This window comes from Nerophis lumbriciformis, linkage group LG12 (assembly GCF_033978685.3).
Source record: "Nerophis lumbriciformis linkage group LG12, RoL_Nlum_v2.1, whole genome shotgun sequence".
Classification (NCBI taxonomy): Eukaryota; Metazoa; Chordata; class Actinopteri; order Syngnathiformes; family Syngnathidae; genus Nerophis; species Nerophis lumbriciformis.
In genome coordinates this window covers 5,831,997-5,852,370 of record NC_084559.2, presented here as the reverse complement: position 1 = coordinate 5,852,370, position 20,374 = coordinate 5,831,997, and the positions used below count along the sequence as shown (strand labels likewise).

Sequence of the window (20,374 nt, the reverse complement as noted above, 5' to 3'; positions counted from 1 at the left end):
GCCTGCCTGTAGTCTAGACCTGTCTCCCATTGAAAATGTGTGGCGCATTATGAAGCCTAAAATACCACAATGGAGACCCGCGGACTGTTGAACAACTTAAGCTGTACACCAAGCAAGAATGGGAAATAATTCCACCTGAGAAGCTTAAAAAATGTGTCTCCTCAGTTCCCAAACGTTTACTGAGTTTTGTTAAAAGGAAAGGCCATGTAACACAGTGGTAAATATGCCCTTTCCCAACTACTTTGGCACATGTTGCAGCCATGAAATTCTAAGTTAATTATTATTTGCAAAAAAAAAAAATAAAGTTTATGAGTTTGAACATCAAATATGTTGTCTTTGTAGTGCATTCAATTGAATATGGGTTGAAAAGGATTTGCAAATCATTGTATTCCGTTTATATTTACATCTAACACAATTTCCCCAACTCATATGGAAACGAGGTATGTAATTCGGGCTACAGTTCTGTGGATGACGTCACACCAAGAGGGATATGGAGTCTGGCCAGGATTGGCAGCATAAAACCCTGGTCGTAGTCTCCAATAGGCTTTTTACTAGATTAGTCGCTAGTGGCTTTTTAAATAAGTGTATTTCCAAGGTGCTGATTGCACATTACATTTACAGTAGAGACATTGTGGTTAATTTAAGTTCCTCCTCCTGCTGTATCCTGTTTATGAGCGAGCTCGGTAGCTTCAAATTTATTCATGGGGTTCCAACTGTATTTGTAGCAGGCTGCAACAAATACATTAATGGAATGCTTGTTATGACAGCATATTGAGAATTTATTGAGTTGGAAGCACTTAACAGTATATTTGAGTTTTTTCTTCATGTTTTGGGAATCGCCTCTATACTGTGAACAAATCTGCAGCTATCATCCCATGTTCTGACGAACATTACCTGTTTTCTCCCTCCTGTGTGCAGACAGAGCTGTAAATGTATCGACAGCAGATAGCTCAGTATGAAGAAGTCCGTCCGGCCTGCGGGGAGTAAGGCGAGTGTGGATCGAGGGAAGGTCGAGGCTGCTGGGAACGCCGGCACTGGAAAGTCTGGAGCCAAAAGTAATAGTTCTGCACCTTTGTCTAAGGTACTGTAAGATTCGCCATGTGTTGGACGTGTATCACAAATGCACCTATGACAGCTTGTTTGCTGTGTGTGTGTTAGATTTTTTTTTTTAAACTGTGTTCTTGAATTGTGTTCTCAGGTGAAAAGCAATGATGATCTTTTAGCAGGAATGGCTGGAGGGAATCTTGCGTCAAGTAGTGCTGTCCCCAAAACCAAGAGAACTGCCTCAGTCGGGACCACTACTAGCACCCTCGACAGCAAACAGAAAGCAACATCAGGTGTGTACTTTGCTGCACTGTTGTAGTTTAAACACATCCGTTTCCTATTTCTGTTGCTGGAACTTTTCTGGCATCACACAAAGGCCCCCAAAAAATGAGAAATATTCCTAATTAAGATCTCTGTTTAGTTTGGAGCCAAAATTTAAGACGACCACCACACATTCTGTGTTAAATGTAGGGGTGTAACGGTACGTGTATTTGTATTGAACCGTTTCGGTACGGGCGGTTCGGTTCGGAGGTGTACCGAACGAGTTTCCACACCAACATATTAAGCTAAGCTAAAGTCTTAACAAGCTGCTCCGCTTCCTTCTGCCTGTCTTCCGCCACCCACACAACCATCTGATTGGTTACATACAGAGCGGTAACAGCCAATCAGCAGTGCGTATTCAGAGCGCATGTAGTCAGTGCTTAGCGTTTAGCAGGTAAGCATCAGGCTGCGGACTCTCCCCAAATTATAATAAACACCTCCCAGTCAACTACTAATAACATCACTATGAGCCTGTTGACCTTCTAGAAATATAAACTGCAGCTCAGCTCGCTCGCAGTCCTGGCTTGAGGTGAAGACTTATTCGCTTTTAGCATAACGTTAGCTCATTTTGCGGTGTGTGTGTGTGTTTGTGTGTGTGTGTTACGGACAGCAAAGCCCTGTCTGTCTGTTATTTCACTTGACCTTTTTCTGTGTTGATTGAGCTGTGTTGAAGCAGCAAAAAAGGACATTATGTTAAATGAAGAGTTTCTGTCTCTGATAGTTGATATAATAATGTAACTGCATCATAGAGCCTACATGAACTCCATGGTGTTCAGGGATGAATAGTCTCTCCTATAGCTATTGTACTATTTTTTTTCAGCTATAGTTGCATTAATCATTAGTAATGGAGCAGCCTAGTTTTGAATGGCAGGGTCCCTGCTATCACATGTTGATAAAAATATAACATTTACATAATAAAAATCAACTACAGGCTTCCCAAATGCTGTAATAAATTAAGCATAATGAGTTGACTTGAAACTGTTTAATGTTGCACTTTTTATATGTAGAAGAAACGTTTTGTCATTTTATTTAATCTGAGCAACAATTTGAGGCAGTTTAATGTGGATTAACGTGGGCAGAATTATTATAGTGTTCCCAATGTTAAAAAGATAAAGCCATTGTTTACAAATTTGGTAAATAAATAACCAAAAAATTTATATTTTGTTGTTTTCTTACTGTACCGAAAATGAACCGAATCGTGACCTCTAAACCGAGGTGCGTACCGAACCGGAATTTTTGTGTACCGTTACACCCCTAGTTAAATGTGTTTACATTTCACAATCCCCTTGTTGGTTCAGAACTCTAACAGTCCAATCTCCATGGTATTCTGCATATAGACTATTCTGAATAACCGGTAGAAGACAACTTGGCTAGGAGGAAAGCTTGCAACAACTTACCAATAGAAAATAACATTTAGCTTGCAATAAATGTTAAGGCAGGGGTGTCTAAATGAGGGAAGCGAAAGCCACTTTGATATATTGTGTACATGAAAGCTGCTAAACGTATATGATAAGCTATAAGGGTGTAACGGTACACAAAAATTACGGTTCGGTACGTACCTCGGTTTAGAGGTCACGGTTCGGTTCATTTTCGGTACAGTAAGAAAACAACAAAATATAAATTTTGGGGTTATTTATTTACCAAATTTGCAAAATCTTCCACCAAAAATATTTTTCTTAGTGGAATATTTGATGTGAAGTAATCGGAACCTTGGATAGGTCAATAATTCATAATAACATTGATTTTGATTCAATATTATGTTTTGAGCAATGACAGTTTGAAAGAAAAAAAAACAGCTTTGTTTTATTAGTCAACATTGCAACTTTTTCTAAATTACATTTAACCTTTAAGCTTTTTTATTTCACTTTTGTTATGTTTTTGTTTAATTTAATAGTATTTTTAGAATGTGCCGTGGGCCTTTAAAACATTAGCTGTGGGCCGCAAATGGCCTCCGGGGCACACTTTTGGCATCCCTGCTATAGATAATAAAAAATTAAATGTGATAAATCTATGGATAAAAAGCAGAGCCTGGCGACGCATGCGCGTTTATCATAACTCTCTCTCTCTCTCTGTCTCTGCCCCTCCCTCACCAATGCTGCTGCGCGCACAATTTGTTTTGTTTTTAACCCCTTCTTAACCCTGAACGTACTTTGAAAATACACGCACCCAAACTCAAAATGCCGGACATTTGAGGCATTTAAGAAACTCCGGGCTGTGACAGACTGACCATACGTCCTCTTTTCACCGGACATGTCCTCATTTGCAAAGTTGTCAGGGCGGAGTTTCTTAAATGACTCAAATGTCTGGCATTTTGAGTAAACAATGGCAGATACGTTACTTAATATGTCTGTGTGGAAACTTGTTCGGTACACCTTCGAACCGAACCGGAACCCCCGTACCGAAACGGTTCAATACAAATACCGTATTTTTCGGACTATACGTCGCAGTTTTTTTCATAGTTTGGCCGGGGGTGTGACTTATACTCAGGGGCGACTTATGTGTGAAATTATTAACACATTACCGTAAAATATCAAATAATATTATTTATCTCATTCACGTATGAGATAAATAATCTCGTATACGTCCTCTCCCAGCAGAGAGGTAGCAGCATGGCTAACGTTAGCTGTGATGCTAGCGCAGCCGCTAAGGTGCGCGCCTGCTCAAACGTCCTCTGCGCACGGCAAATCTATGCCACGCACAAAATCAAATAAAAAAATTAGCGCATAACAATTTTCGACACACGGACACGACAGAGAAAACAGTTTTCGTCATCATTGTTCAAATATTGTAAGGTCTGTCGAGACGCTTATCTCCATTCGGTGCCACACGTCCACACCATCAAAATGCCGAGGCAAAAATTTCCAGATCAACACCGTATGAAAAAATTTGTGATTTTTTTAGTTGTGATTTCCTCTCTGCATGAAAGTTTAAAAGTAGCATATATTAATGCAGTATTAAGAAGAATGTTTTAATGTAGACATGCAAGCCTTGAAAGAACATTTTGAAAATCAAGACTACATTTCCTGCAAATGGGTGCATTTCTACCCTATATTTTAACTTTAGATTTATTCTCATATCAAACTCTTTTGGCTGTCTTTTTGACAGTTACATCAGGCGCCCCCCTCCACACCCTGGATTATAAATAATTAAATGTGATTATCTTGTGTGATGACTGTATTATGATGATAGTATATATCTGATAGTATATATCTGTATCATGAATCAATTTAAGTGGACCCCGACTTAAACAAGTTGAAAAACTTATTGGGGTGTTACCATTTAGTGGTCAATTGTACGGAATATGTACTTCACTGTGCAACCTACTAATAAAAGTCTCAATCAATCAATCAAAACACATAGAATCATCATACTGCTGTGATTATATGCATCAAGTGTTCAGTCAAGGCTAAGGCAAAATATCCACATATATATCGTGTATCGCAATATGGCCTTAAAATATCTCAATATTTAAAAAAGGCCATATCGCCCAGCCCTAGTTCAATGATGCCATTTCTGTTTGTCATGTATAATTTTGTCTATTTTGTGTTTATCCTTGAATAAACAGGTCAGTTTCTTGTTACCAACCATTGTGTATTATTCAAACTCACCTAATTCAGCTGGCTAGTTGTTATCAAGAGTACTAAAACCCTTTTCAACATGATTCTGACAACTAAGTAGGCTAAATAACTTTAAACTTTAATACATGCTCGGATAGGCCAGTATCGGTCAGTATCGGTATCGGTCAGTATCGGTATCGGATCGGAAGTGCAAAAACAATATCAGTATCGGATCGGAAGTGCAAAAACCTGGATCGGGACATCCCTAGTATCATATCTACTAATATTTGTCATTAATAATGAATTAATTTTTTATTTTAGACTATTCCAAGGGCTAAAAAAAGAAGAAAGAAAGCTGCTGGCTGCAAATAGCCCCGACACCCCTGGTTTATGATGTTTAAATTTGGAGGTTTCACTCTTTTTTTCCTGTTTTTGGTTTACTTTTGTCTCTGAATAAGGTACTTCAACCAAGCGTATGACATCAACTACAAAAGAGCCAAATTCTACACGAGACCGTCTTCGGACATCGAGGACGTCGGCTAATAAGAAGCAGCTGGTCTCAGGGACACCGGCAGGCGATGCGTCCTCAGGGAAGCGCTTTCGCAATCAGATCCTGCCGGAGTCTGAGAGCCGTATGAGCAAGTCCAAATCAGATGGCCAGATCAGCGATAAGGTGGCCCTGGAGGCAAAAGTCAACGACCTGCTCGATCTCGCTAAAAGCAAAGATGTGGAGATTCTACACCTTCGCAGTGAACTCCGAGACATGAGAGTCCAGCTTGGCATGGATGGAAAGGATTTGCAATCGCAGCAAGAAGCAGAGGAGGAAGAGAAGCCACAGGTGTCGGCCATCACAGCGGCTGACGTGGAGTCCACTCTGCTGCTCTTACAAGAGCAGAACCAAGCCATAAGAGGGGAGCTGAACTTGCTGAAGAGTGAGAATCGCATGCTCAAGGACCGTCTTAACGCCTTAGGCTTCTCTCTGGAGCAGAGGCTAGATGGTTCCGACAAGCTCTTCAGCTACTCCTCTCTGAGTCCAGACTTGGCAGCCAGCAGTGGACAGAGTGAGGGCGGAGCCACCCTGACCTCCTCAGCGGCGGGCTCCGCTCCAGGCTCCCTGGAGGACCTACTCACCGGGCACCAGCATGGCGGCTCAGCAGACAATCTTGACAGTGAATCCAGCGAGGTGTATCAGGCCGTCACCTCCAGTGACGACGCTCTGGACGCCCCGTCCGGAGCGTCGTCGTCGTCAGAATCTGAGTGCGTTCCCAGCAGAGAGCGCTCACGGAGAGGCAGCAGTGGCAATACCAGCGAGGTATCCGTGGCGTGTCTAACAGAGCGCATCCATCAGATGGAGGAGAACCAGCACAGCACTGCTGAGGAGCTGCAGGCCACGTTGCAGGAACTGGCTGATCTGCAACAGATCACGCAGGAGCTGAACGGGGAGAACGAACGGCTCGGCGAGGAAAAAGTCATTCTCATGGACTCTTTGTGCCAGCAGAGCGACAAGCTGGAGCTCTACGGACGTCAGATTGAGTATCTGCGCTGTTTGCTAGAAGAGCATCATATCTCGTACGTGCTCGAGGAGGACATCAAGAGCGGTCGCTACTTGGAGCTGGAGCAGCGCTATGGCGACCTGTCCGATAACGCCCGCTTCGAAAGAGAGCAACTGCTGGGGGTGCAACAGCACCTGTCCAACACGTTGAAGATGGCAGAGCAGGACAACGCCGAGGCCCAGGATGTGATCGGAGCACTGAAGGAGAGAAACCACCAAATGGAGCGCATCCTGGAATCGGAGCGGCAGGATCATGTGGCCGTAGCAGCCGCGCTCGACGACTACAGAGCGGCGGTCAGCAGCGACCAGGCGGAGCTGAGCCGCTGCAGAGCCCAGTTGGACCAGGAGAGGCAAAGGGTAGCCGAGCTGTACTCGCTCCACACCGCAGGCGACAGGAATGACATATGTCAGCTTTTGGAGGGCGTGCGACAGGAGAAGGAGGAGGCTGAGTCCAAGGCTGCTAAGTCACAGGAGGAGTTGAAGCAAGCTCACAATGACCTTACAAGGCTGCAGGAGACGCTCAGTAAGGTTAGTAAAAGTTCGAAAAAAATAAGGTCACTGAGGAAGGAAGGACCTGTCTATACAGTGGAACCCATTAATGTACAGTAACTCCTCAAGTCCTGGCCCAATATGTTTTTCTTCTTTCTGAAAATGATCGACCGCCTTTTGTAGACATTAAATTTGACACCCAAAGTGGGAAATAAAAAATGGGTCTGTTTATGTCTACGTGTTGTAGTATTGTTAACTTCATGGGGGCGGTATAGCTCGGTTGGTACACTGCAAAAAGTCAGTGTTCAAAAACAAGAAAAAATAACACAAAAATGAGGGGTAGTTTATTTGAATTAAGCAAAATTATCTGCCAATAGAACAAGAAAATTTGGCTTGTCAAGACTTTCCAAAACAAGTTAAATTAGATAACCTCAATGAACCCAAAAATACCTTAAAATAAGTACAGTATATTCTCAGTAATAACAAGTGCACGTTTCTTGGTTCTTTGCTCAATATGTTGAAAAATATTCTCAAATGAAGTAAATGCTAGTGCAATTATCTTGACATAATGATATGCGCTCGGAATTAAATTTCTTGAAACCAGCAAACTTATACTAAAAACAAAATTATTGTTCTTAATGGAAAGGCAACCGCTTGTTACTCTCGGGGTCTCCTAGCCGCTCAGGCAAATCGTATGGTTTAAAAATGCATTTTTCCATCGACAACATGACATCATCGCGCCAAGTGCGTGCTCTGTCAGTCAATTAGCGCGCATATACACAGCCCGGCCACTGGCCAAATTTTTTTTAATTGTAATTTTGAGAAATTTACCCGAATGTGCATTAATTATTTCTGTTCAAAATTGTTAGAAATATCACATGTTAAATGTTTAAATATTAACTGTCAGTTTACTGTACTGTGCCAACTGTACTACTATATGAGTACGTATTTTCTATTGTTTCATTGAAAATAAAACCGCAAAGTCCATTTGGCTGTCATCTGTTTTAATTATGAGACACAATTGTGTGAAAGTCATGATTTTTTTTACATGCTTGAAATAAGAAATTATTACTTTAATAAAGTAGTTTTATACTTGTGAGTGTTGATGACACAGCTTTGCAACAGTTGATATTCTATTTCCAAGCACATTTTACTCAATTTAGGTCATAAAATCTCAGCTACAAGCTGTAATATCTTACTGAGATCATTTAGGACCAAAACCCTTAAAACAAGTAAAACACTCTAACATAAAATCTGCTTAGTGAGAAGAATTATCTTATCAGACAGAAAATAAGCAAATATCACCCATATTTGAGATATTTAATCTTACTTAGATTTCAGTTTTTGCAGTGTTCCAGGTTCGATCCCCGCTTCCGCCGTCCTAGTCACTGCCGTTGTGTCCTTGGGCAAGACACTTTACCCACCTGCTCCCAGTGCCACCCACACGGGTTTAAATGTTACTTAGATATTGGGTTTCACTATGTAAAAGCGCTTTGAGTCACTAGAGAAGTGCGCTATATAAATATGCTTCACTTCACTTAAATAAATGGGTTATACTTGTTTAGCGCTTTTCTACCTTCAAGGTACTCAAAGCGCTTTGACAGTATTTCCACATTCACCCATTCACACACACATTCACACACTGATGGCGGGAGCTGCCATGCAAGGCGCTCACCAGCAGCCATCAGGAGCAAGGGGTGAAGTGTCTTGCCCAAGGACACAACGGACGTGACTAGGATGGTAGAAGGTGGGGATTGAACCCCTGTAACCAGCAGCCCTCCTATTGCTGGCACGGCCACTCTACCAACTTCGCCACGCCGTCCCACTTCATTACTTGCGTTAAGCAGCGTGACATCACTACTGTTTGGTTACACAGCATTAAAAAGTGCACACAGTAATAATAATAATAATAATAGATTTTATTTGTAAAAATCACTTTATATTGAGTAAACAATCTCAAAGTGCTACAATGTATTAAAAAATAAATAAATAAATAAAATGATAATAAAGAAATAAGAAAAAATAAAAAGTAGAACAGCCAAATAGCTATAACTAGTATGCATATATCTAAAAAAAAAAAGGCTTTTAAAAAAAAAAAAGGGGCTTTTAAGCCTTTTTTAAAAGCATCCACAGTCTGTGGTGCCCTAAGGTGGTCAGGGAGAGCGTTCCACAGACTGGGAGCGGTCTCCCACACAGTGATTTCCTATTCAATGCAAAGTAGCTTCAAAAACTAAATCGCAACAATATTAATCTGAATTTGACCACAGCAACGATCAAAATTGCATTTCATTTAGATTGTTAGCCACCAGAAGAAAGATTTGCACGCATACTGAAGCTTTATTGCAGCACTTTTTAGAATAGAATAGAATGGAATTTATTGTCATTATATTTGCATATAACAAGATTAAGGACTCCAACTTAAGGTGCAGTAGTGGGAACAAATATGGGGTAAAAACAAATTACACAAGAGGGAATAAAGAAAAAAACTAACAATTGAAAAAACTAAAAATTGAAATAAACAGACTACTCCAATAAAAATAATAAACAATCCTGTACAATATACAAAACACTGTAGAAATACAAAATACTGTACAATATACAGAACAAGACAAGAGTACCGGAGTAATAAATAACAATCAGTGTCGGACGTATTGCACTCGAAGGGTAATATTGCACAGTAGGGTCCTAAACATGTTATTTGTGGCCCCATTTTGAACTTTAATATTACTAGGGTTTGCCTCTATAGGTTGTGAATCAAATTAAACCCACCAACTCTCCAAATGTCACTAATTATTTGAAATATAAACAGTGCACATCTCAATTGACTTCAATGTAGTTAGAGCCTTTCTGATCTTAGTGGTTGTGGCTCTAAACAACTGTCGAGCCATAGTGTTTATACCTGGAGTATTTTAAGTAAAAACAATAATTCATTATCACCCCATTATCATCCATTCTCTTCATTATTTTGGCCAAACAAGTAAATGTGAAAGCAATGTTAGGGTTAGTTTCGAATGTGTTTCTGTCCTGTTGATATTTTAATGAGGGATGTCTATTTACCTGTGTGTGTGTGTGTGTGTGTGTGTGTGTGTGTGTGTGTGTGTGTGTGTGTGTGTGTGTGTGTGTGTGTGTGTGTGTGTGTGTGTGTGTGTGTGTGTGTGTGTGTGTGTGTGTGTGTGTGCAGCTTGATAGGGAATATAGAGACTTTCAGCAGCAGGTGCAGCAGCAAATGGCTGAGCAAGATCGCATGCTGGAGAAGCAGCGCATGGAGCTGCAAGAGAAAGAGACGGAGATTGTAGACATGAAGGAAACCATCTTTGAGCTGGAGGATGAGGTGGAGCAGCACCGAGCTCTGAAGCTACATGACAACCTCATAATCACAGACCTTGAGAGTAAGCAGCGAACGCACGCACGCACGCATGCAAGCACGCACACACACACGATTCAATTTTCATTTCATGCAGGAATGCATGCAAGTTTGTTAGACTTATGAAGGTGCCCAAACGGTGTCGCTCCCCTAAGATGAGTACGGTAGACGTGCAGTGTGGTTCATGGCTGGTGAGGCACTATTTCTTTTGAGTAAAAAAAAAAGCAAAAAAAACATTTTTGTGTTCAAATCTGTGATAATATAGGTTTCTCAATAGGAGGATATCACGAAAAAGAAGGTAATATTTGTTTGTACAGAAAAAATGTTTTCAAATAATTAGAGATGTCCGATAATGGCTTTTTTGCCGATATTCCGATATTGTCCAACTCTTTATTACCGATTCCGATATCAACCGATACCGATAAATACAGTCGTGAAATTAACACATTATTATGCCTAATTTTGTTGTGATGCCCCGCTTGATGCATTAAACAATGTAACAAGGTTTTCCAAAATAAATAAACTCAAATTATGGAAAAAAAATGCCAACATGGCACTGCCATATTTATTATTGAAGTCACAAAGTGCATTATTTTTTTTTTAATATGCCTCAAAACAGCAGCTTAGAATTTGGGACATGCTCTACCTGAGAGAGCATGAGGAGGTTGAGGTGGGCGGGGTTGAGGTTGGGTAGGAGGTAGCGGGGGGTGTATATTGTAGCGTCCCGGGAGAGTTAGTGCCGCAAGGGGTTCTGGGTATTTGTTCTGTTGTGTTTATAATAATAATAACTGGGATTTATATAGCGCTTTTCTAAGTACCCAAAGTCGCTTTACATGTAGAACCCATCATTCATTCACACCTGGTGGTGGTAAGCTACTTTCATAGCCACAGCTGCCCTGGGGTAGACTGACGGAAGCGTGGCTGCAATTTGCGCCAACGGCCCCTCCGACCACCACCTATCATTCGTCATTCAATTCACCGGTGTGAGTGGCACCGGGGGCAAAGGGTGAAGTGTCCCGCCCAAGGACACAACGGCAGCGATTTTTTTGGATGGTAAGAGGCGGGGAGCGAACCTGCAACCCTCAGGTTTCTGGCACGGTTGCTCTACCCACTACACCATGCCGCCCCATGTTGTGTTACGGTGCGGATGTTCTCCCGAAATGTGTTTGTCATTCTTGTTTGGTGTGGGTTCACAGTGTGGCACATATTTGTAACAGTGTTAAAGTTGTTTATACCGCCACCCTCAGTGTGACCTGTATGGCTGTTGATCAAGTATGCCTTGCATTCACTTGTGTGTGTGTGAAAAGCCTTTAAGGTTTATGGGGCGGCATGGCGTAGTCTGGGTAGAGCAACCGTGCCAGAAACCTGAGGGTTGCAGGTTCGCTCCCCGCCTCTTACCATCCAAAAATCGCTGCCGTTGTGTCCTTGGGCGGGACACTTCACCCTTTGCCCCCGGTGCCACTCACACCGGTGAATTGAATGATGAATGATAGGTGGTGGTCCGAGGGGCCGTTGGCGCAAAATTGCAGCCACGCTTCCGTCAGTCTACCCCAGGGTAGCTGTGGCTATGAAAGTAGCTTACCACCACCAGGTCTGAATGAATGATGGGTTCTACATGTAAAGCGACTTTGGGTACTTAGAAAAGCGCTATATAAATCCCAGGTATTATTATTATTATTATTATTTATTGGCGCTCTATACTTCTCCCTACGTCCGTGTACACAGCGGGGTTTTAAAAAGTCATACATTTTACTTTTTGAAACCGATACCGATAATTTCCGATATTACATTTTAAAGCATTTATCGGCCGATAATACCTGTAGTCCGATATTATCGGACATCTCTAATATTTTTAGGACTATAAGGCGCACTTGAAATTCTTTCATTTCTCAAAAATGGACCGTGCGCCTAATAACCCGATGCGCCTTATATACAGTCGCGATCAAAAGTTTACATACACTTGTAAAGAACATAATGTCATGGCCGTCTTGAGTTTCCAATCATTTCAGCTTAGGGTTGAATTGTATATTGTAGCGTCCTGGAAGAGTTAGTGCTGCAAGGGATTCTGGGTATTTGTTCTGTTGTGTTTATGTTGTGTTACGGTGCGGATGTTCTCCCGAAATGTGTTTGTCATTCTTGTTTGGTGTGGGTTCACAGTGTGGCACATATTTGTAACAGTGTTAAAGTTGTTTATACCGCCACCCTCAGTGTGACCTGTATGTCTGTTGATCAAGTATGACTTGCATTCACTTGTGTGTGTGTGAAAAGCCGTAGATATAATGTGATTGGGCCGGCACGCAAAGGCAGTGCCTTTAAGGTTTATGGGGCGGCATGGCGTAGTCTGGGTAGAGCAACCGTGCCAGAAACCTGAGGGTTGCAGGTTCGCTCCCCGCCTCTTACCATCCAAAAATCGCTGCCGTTGTGTCCTTGGGCGGGACACTTCACCCTTTGCCCCCGGTGCCACTCACACCGGTGAATTGAATGATGAATGATAGGTGGTGGTCGGAGGGGCCGTTGGCGCAAAATTGCAGCCACGCTTCCGTCAGTCTACCCCAGGGCAGCTGTGGCTATGAAAGTAGCTTACCACCACCAGGTGTGAATGAATGATGGGTTCTACATGTAAAGCGACTTTGGGTACTTAGAAAAGCGCTATATAAATCCCAGGTATTATTATTATTATTATTATTATTATTATTTATTGGCGCTCTGTACTTCTCCCTACGTCCGTGTACACAGCGGGGTTTTAAAAAGTCATAAATTTTACTTTTTGAAACCGATACCGATAATTTCCGATATTACATTTTAAAGCATTTATCGGCCGATAATACCTGTAGTCCGATATTATCGGACATCTCTAATATTTTTAGGACTATAAGGCGCACTTGAAATTCTTTCATTTCTCAAAAATGGACCGTGCGCCTAATAACCTGATGCGCCTTATATACAGTCGCGATCAAAAGTTTACATACACTTGTAAAGAACATAATGTCATGGCCGTCTTGAGTTTCCAATCATTTCAGCTTAGAGTTGAATTGTATATTGTAGCGTCCTGGAAGAGTTAGTGCTGCAAGGGATTCTGGGTATTTGTTCTGTTGTGTTTATGTTGTGTTACGGTGCGGATGTTCTCCCGAAATGTGTTTGTCATTCTTGTTTGGTGTGGGTTCACAGTGTGGCGCGTATTTGTAACAGTGTTAAAGTTGTTTATACGGCCACCCTCAGTGTGACCTGTATGGCTGTTGACCAAGTATGATTTGCATTCACTTGTGTGTGTGAAAAGCCGTAGATATTAGTGCATTAGTATTGGGGGCAGTGCCTTAAAGGCACGCCCCCAATATTGTTGTCTGGGTGGAAATCGGGAGAAATTCGGGAGAATGGTTGCCCCGGGAGATTTTCGGCAGGGGCACTGAAATTCGGGAGTCCCCCGGGAAAATCGTGAGGGTTGGCAAGTATGACTGGGAGACGCAACTGCTCCGTACTTCTCCCTACGTCCGTGTACCACTCCGTACAGCGGCGTTTTAAAAAGTCATACATTTTACTTTTTGAAACCGATACCGATAATTTCCGATATTACATTTTAAAGCATTTATCGGCCGATAATATCGGCAGTCCGATATTATCGGACATCTCTACAAATAATTCTTAATGCCATATTTCGTTTTTTAATAAAACTGAAAACCATCCATGGTTTTTATTTGTATGTGCCTATCACTCTACAGGAAAACGGTGAGTTGTTGTACATGTATGATCACATTCTCTTTTGTCTGAAAGTCCAGTTTGGAGAAGTTTTAGAAGTTGGATAAATAATCCTTCATCTTGGCAGTCAAATTCATTCAGAGTATAAAAATGAAGGCACCACTGTATTTCACTTCACTTGTTGCTGATACAATTGACGTTGGTGCGGCTGTTTGTGTATTTCAATAAAATAAATAATAAAAAAACGGTGGCGCTGCAATTTTCTGTAGACCTTCGCGGTGAGCCACACTGCAAAAAGTGTTCAAAAACAAGAAAAAAATATATAAAAATGAGGGGTATTTTATTTGAACTAAGCAAAATTATCTGCCAATAGAACAAGAAAATTCGGCTTGTCAAGACTTTCCAAAACAAGTAAAATTAGCTAACCTCAATGAACCCAAAAATAACTTAAAATAAGTATATTCTCACTAATAACAAGTGCACTTTTCTTGGTAGAAAAAAAAGAGACCTTTTTGCTCAATATGTTGAAAAATATTCTTAAATGAAGTAAATGCTGGTGCCATTATCTTGGCATAATGATATGCGCTCGGCATTACATTTCTTGAAACCAGCAAACTTATACTAAAAACTAATTTATTGTTCTTAATGGAAAGGCAACAAGGCAACCACTTGTTACTCTCGGGATCTCCTAGCCGCTCAGGCAAATCATATGGTCTAAAAATGCATTTTTCCATCGATAACATGACATCATCGCGCCAAGTGCGTGCTCTTTCAGTCAATTAGTGCGCATATATACAGCCCAGCCCCCGGCCAAATTTTTTTTAATTGTAATTTTGAAGAATTCATCTGAATGTGCATGAACTATTTCTGTTCAAAATAGTTTGAAATGTTAAAAAAAAAAATGTTCATGCTTGAAATAAGAAATGATTACTTTAAAAAAGTAGTTTTATACTTGTGAGTGTTAATGACACAGCTTTGCATCAGTTGATATTCTAGTTTCAAGCATGTTTTACTCAATATAGGTCATCAAATCTCAGCAACAAGCTGTAATATTTTACTGAGACAATTTAGGACCAAAACCCTTAAAACAAGTAAAACACTCTAACATAAAATCTGCTTAGTGAGAAGAATTATCTTATCAGACAGAAAATAAGCAAATATCACCCTTTTTTGAGATATGTCATCTTACTTAGAGTTCAGTTTTTGCAGTGCAGAGTACTGCACGCCTGCCATGTGACATTTCTCTGTACTTGATCGTGCAATTAGAGATAATAATGTCACACTTGCATGAAAAACATTGCAGAGGTTGTAGAAAGTCAATGATTTTTTCTGCTAACATTATCTTGGCATAGAAACAGAAATGGCCTTTGACGTAGGCTTGTAGCTGTGCGCGTTTATCTTAGATACACACCCTGGGTGTAGCAATGTGGGCGTTCCCTGTCCAATCTGGCCTTGCGCATTTAAATACTTTTGCTCTTACACGCTTCTGAGGCTGCAATAACCCTGGCAGGTGAAACACTATATTGCAAAAATAAGTGTTTGATGTAAAGCGCTGTACCAACATTGCCTTCTATAATAGTCCAGCTCTCATACCCCTATGAGTTACCTGGCTGTTGGCAGGAACACGATCCTTGTCTTTTGTCTGTGACTCAACAACACATGCCATTCTTTGCTTCTTTTAGATTCAACAAAGTTGATTCTCAGTTCGTCATATTGTTGCTGTGACTCAAGAGGCCATTTTACGATAAAATCATGTGTGGATTAGCTGCGCTGTTTCAGTCAGCAAGAATAAAAACGGAAATCTGGAAGTAATTGACTAACTTTCTGTGAAGAAGATTTATTGCATGTGTCAGGGCCAAGTATGTAGGGAAAGGTTCCGGACAGAGTCAGTGTAAAGATAAGGGTAGGCCGTTTATATACCATACACTGCAAAAAGTCAGTGTTCAAAAACAAAACAAAAATGAGGGGTATTTTATTTGAACTAAGCAAAATTATCTGCCAATAAACAAGAAAATTTGGTTTGTCAAGACTTTCCAAAACAAGTAAAATTAGCAGTGACGTGCGGTGAGGTTGATGGCTGGTGAGGCACTGACTTCATCACAGTCAGATTTACAAACATATGAACCCTAAAGAGTATCTTATTCACCATTTGATTGGCAGCAGTTAACGGGTTATGTTTAAAAGCTCATACCAGCATTTTTCCCTGCTTGGCACTCAGCATCAAGGGTTGGAATTGGGGGTTAAATCACCAAAAATTATTCCCGGGCGCGGCGCCGCTGCTGCCCACTGCTCCCCTCACCTCCCAGGGGGTGATCAAGGGATGGGTCAAATGCAGAGGACAAATTTCACCACACCTAGTGTGTGTGTGTGTGTGTGACAATCATTGGTACTTTAACTTAACTTTAACTTTACACATACAAACTGTAGCACACAAAAAAGCACATTTAATAAAAAAAAACGTTATTATGGTCTTACCTTGACTTATAAGTGCGGGAACAGTGGTGTTCGTGTTGGAGGAGTTGTGAATGAATGAAATATGAAATCCGTGCTGCAGTCTGCAGGTGTACCTAATGTTGTGTCCCTGCAGTCGTTTACGGCTCCTCCGGCGCGAGTATTGTTGTTTTTGCACTTTTTGGCTTCTTGTTAGTGACTTTTTTTGGGTGGATTCGGTCTTGCACGTGGAGGGTTTGGGTGTGGGCTTTGGTTGGTGTGGTGCTCCCGTCGGGGGGTGCACTCTGCGGCGGGGGTGCATTAACCGGCACCAGGAGGCGGGATTACGCGAGCCTCACACAGTGCGTCTTCGCAGCCGTTTTATGATTGCTCAGCACAAGAAATACGTTACACACATACAGTTGTTGACAAAATACACTGTACATTATATACCTCAGCTAACTAAACTATGGAAATGTATAATATAATTCATATAGCAATACGGTCTCACTGCACAGCAGGCCAGCAGTTAGCCGAGTCCGCAATCCATGGTGAGGCACAACTGAGTGACGTGCCTCAACTGGCTGCTGTTCACCGCACCGTCTCTTCTCAGTATTTGAACGGCAAATGTGAAAATTCAGCGATTTTGAATAAAAAAAACTGGTGAAGTTAAATGGAAAATAACTTTATAGTATAATCACTGGATACATATAACAATTTGATACATTTTTTTTCTTTTTACATTTTTTTTCTTTCCATGATGTCACTGGAGGCAGGTGAGGCCCCGCCTCACCTGCCTCCAGTGACCGCACGTCACTGAAAATTAGCTAACCTCAATCAACCCAAAAATACTTTAAAATAAGTATATTCTTACTAATAACAACTGTACTACTATATGAGTACGTATTTTCTATTGTTTCATTGAAAATAAAACAGCAAAGTCCATTTGGCTGTCATCTGTTTTAATTATGAGACACAATTGTGTCTAACTCATGATTTTTTTTTTCATGCTTGAAATAAGAAATTATTACTTTAAAAAAACAGTTTTATACTTGTGAGTGTTGATGGCACAGCTTTGCAACAGTTGATATTCTAGTTTCAAGCATGTTTTACTCAATATAGGTCATCAAATCTCAGCAACAGGCTGTAATATCTTACTGAGATCATTTAGGACCAAAACCCTTAAAACAAGTAAAACACTCTAACACAGGGGTGTCAAACTCAAATACAGAGTGGGCCAAAATGTAAAACTGAACAAAGTCGCGGGCCAAAGTTGAACAAATTAACCTTTTAATAGGGACCCAAACAAGTTTTGCATTGAATATTGAACAAGCAAGGCTTATATAACTTTATAGTGACATGCAAAATCGAGTTTTAAATAATAATAATAAAAAAATATCAATGGCATATCAAATAAAATGTAAATACAAATTGAATGCCTCTTTTCTATTTGCAGCCTTCTGCGGTAAATATCAAAACAAACTTTTTCCACAGGCTAATAATAAATTTGAAAATAAAATAACAATAATGAATGAATCAGACATTCAAGCCTTGAAGTAGCAAGAGAAAGTGCATGAATAAAAAGTTAACTATTGCTCAGTTTGCTACACGGATTTGCTTTAACACTGAATATGGAACAAGCAACGCTTATATAACTTAATAGTGCAAACTCAACTTTCATAAAACAAACGAAAAAACATCAATGGTATATTAAATATTATTTAAATAAAAAATTGAATGCCTCTTTTCTATTTGCAGCCTTCTGAGGTAAATATCAACATTATCTTGGTGGGCGGGGTTGAGGGGGCGGGGTTTGGTGGTAGCGGGGGTGTATATTGTAGCGTCCCGGTAGAGTTAGTGCTGCAAGGGGTTCTGTTGTGTTTATGTTGTGTTACGGTGCGGATGTTCTCCCGAAATGTGTTCGTCATTCTTGTTTGGTGTGGGTTCACAGTGTGGCACATATTTGTAACAGTGTTAAAGTTGTTTATACGACCACCCTCAGTGTGACCTGTATGGCTGTTGACCAAGTTGTGTGTGTGAAAAGCCGCATATAATATGTGACTGTGCCGACATGCTGTTTGTATGGAGGAAAAACGGACGTGACGACAGTTTGTAGAGGACGTTGAAGGCAGTGCCTTTAAGGCACGCCCCCAATAATGTTGTCCGGGTGGAAATCGGGAGAAATTTGGGAGAATGGTTGCCCCGGGAGAATTTCGGGAGAGGCACTGAAATTCGGGAGCCTCCCGGGAAAATCGGGAGCGTTGGCAAGTATGAGTATTAGCGGTGAATGCGGTGTTACAGCGGCATCGCAGCTGTATAATACCGGCGGGCCAGCTCTAATGTTAATTTGATATTGCCTCGAGGCATACTTGCCAACCCTCCCGGATTTTCCGGGAGACTCCCGAAATTCAGCGCCTCTCCCGAAAACCTCCCGGGACAAATTTTCTCCCGAAAATCTCCCGAAATTCAGGCGGAGCTGGAGGCCACGCCCCCTCCAGCTCCATGCGGACCTGAGTGACGTGTTGACAGCCTGATCACACGTCCGCCTTCCCACAATACAAACAGCTAATGATCGAGGGCGAGTTCTTGGTTTCTTATGTGGGTTTATTGTTAGGCAGTTTCATTAACGTCCTCCCAGCGCGGTAACAACACACAACAACAGCAGTCAAGTTTTCGTCTACCGTAAAGCAGTTCGTCTGCCGTAAACAGCAATGTTGTGACACTTTTAAACAGGACAATACTGCCATCTACTGTACATGCATATGTGACCCACCCATAATGTGTCACATTTTTGTGTTGATTTATTTATTTTATTTTGTGGTTTGAATTCGTTTTTGCAGCTGTCATTACACATTTATCAGTATTCACATTGGTCAGTAAGGGGCAGTAGGGCGTTTCTTCCCAATTGAATGCTATCACCTGCAGACCGGAAGTGTCTTGTCATTCTGATGAGAGCGACCAGTCAGTGAACAATTGAAACGTCCTGTGTGCTTTTTCCTCCGGTATAACAGGTTAGTTTTGGTGAATCAACTCACTGAATAATATCCATGTGATCTTTATAAGTTTAAGTACACATTCTGATGGTGGAGCCTAACTCTAAAGTGTTTGTGAGTTGTAGTTTGTATTTGTGAATGAATCCAGTGCACAGCTGCAGTAATCAATACAAAAAGGCGACGTGAGTGCGCAATGTTTATATAGGAACTTCTGATCCTAATTCAGACTCCCAAATTAGAGCTCCCGTTTTCTTATTGATTTTATAATGTATATTTGTATAATGTGTGTGTTCTGAAATAGTGACAGAGAATAGAACAAGGATGGACAATTCAACCCTTAACTCAACAATGAGTAGATGAGTGTTATGTGTGTAAATAAATGAACAATGAAATTCAAGTATTTATTTTATTTATATATATATATATATATATATATATATATATATATATATATATATATATATATATATATATATATATATATATATATATATATAGCTAGAATTCACTGAAAGTCAAGTATTTATTATATATATATATATATATATACATCTTAACCACGCCCCCCACCACCCACCTCCCGAAATCGAAGGTCTCAAGGTTGGCAAGTATGCCTCAAGGGCCAAATGAAATTACACGGCGGGCCACATTTGGCCCGCGGGCCAGAGTTTGACACAATGCTATAACATAAAATCTGCTTAGTGAGAAGAATTATCTTATCAGACAGAAAATAAGCAAATATCACCCTTATTTGAGATATTCAATCTTACTTAGATTTCAGTTTTTGCAGTGTAGGCTGAAGTTGTTGCTAAATTCTGCAGCTAACAGCAAATTAGCAAGACTCTGGAGCAGGCCTTTTAGAGTTTATTTGCCAACTATTTCAAGTATACACACACTGCACTGTGGCATTTACAGCTATGGCGTTACATAT

General features: G+C 40.8%; 1 protein-coding gene across 1 annotated transcript in view; it reads left to right on the top strand.

Annotated features, from left to right (window-relative positions):
- The window catches only part of LOC133595355 (cytospin-A-like), a 68,309-nt gene that overhangs the window by 16,601 nt on the left and 31,334 nt on the right, over window positions 1-20,374 (top strand). Inside the window, exons 2-5 of the mRNA XM_072914253.1 lie at window positions 919-1,081; window positions 1,199-1,337; window positions 5,381-7,002; window positions 10,145-10,352. Coding sequence (XP_072770354.1) covers window positions 956-1,081; window positions 1,199-1,337; window positions 5,381-7,002; window positions 10,145-10,352 — 2,095 coding nt within the window. The 5' untranslated portion in view covers window positions 919-955. The remainder of the gene's footprint in view (window positions 1-918; window positions 1,082-1,198; window positions 1,338-5,380; window positions 7,003-10,144; window positions 10,353-20,374) is intronic.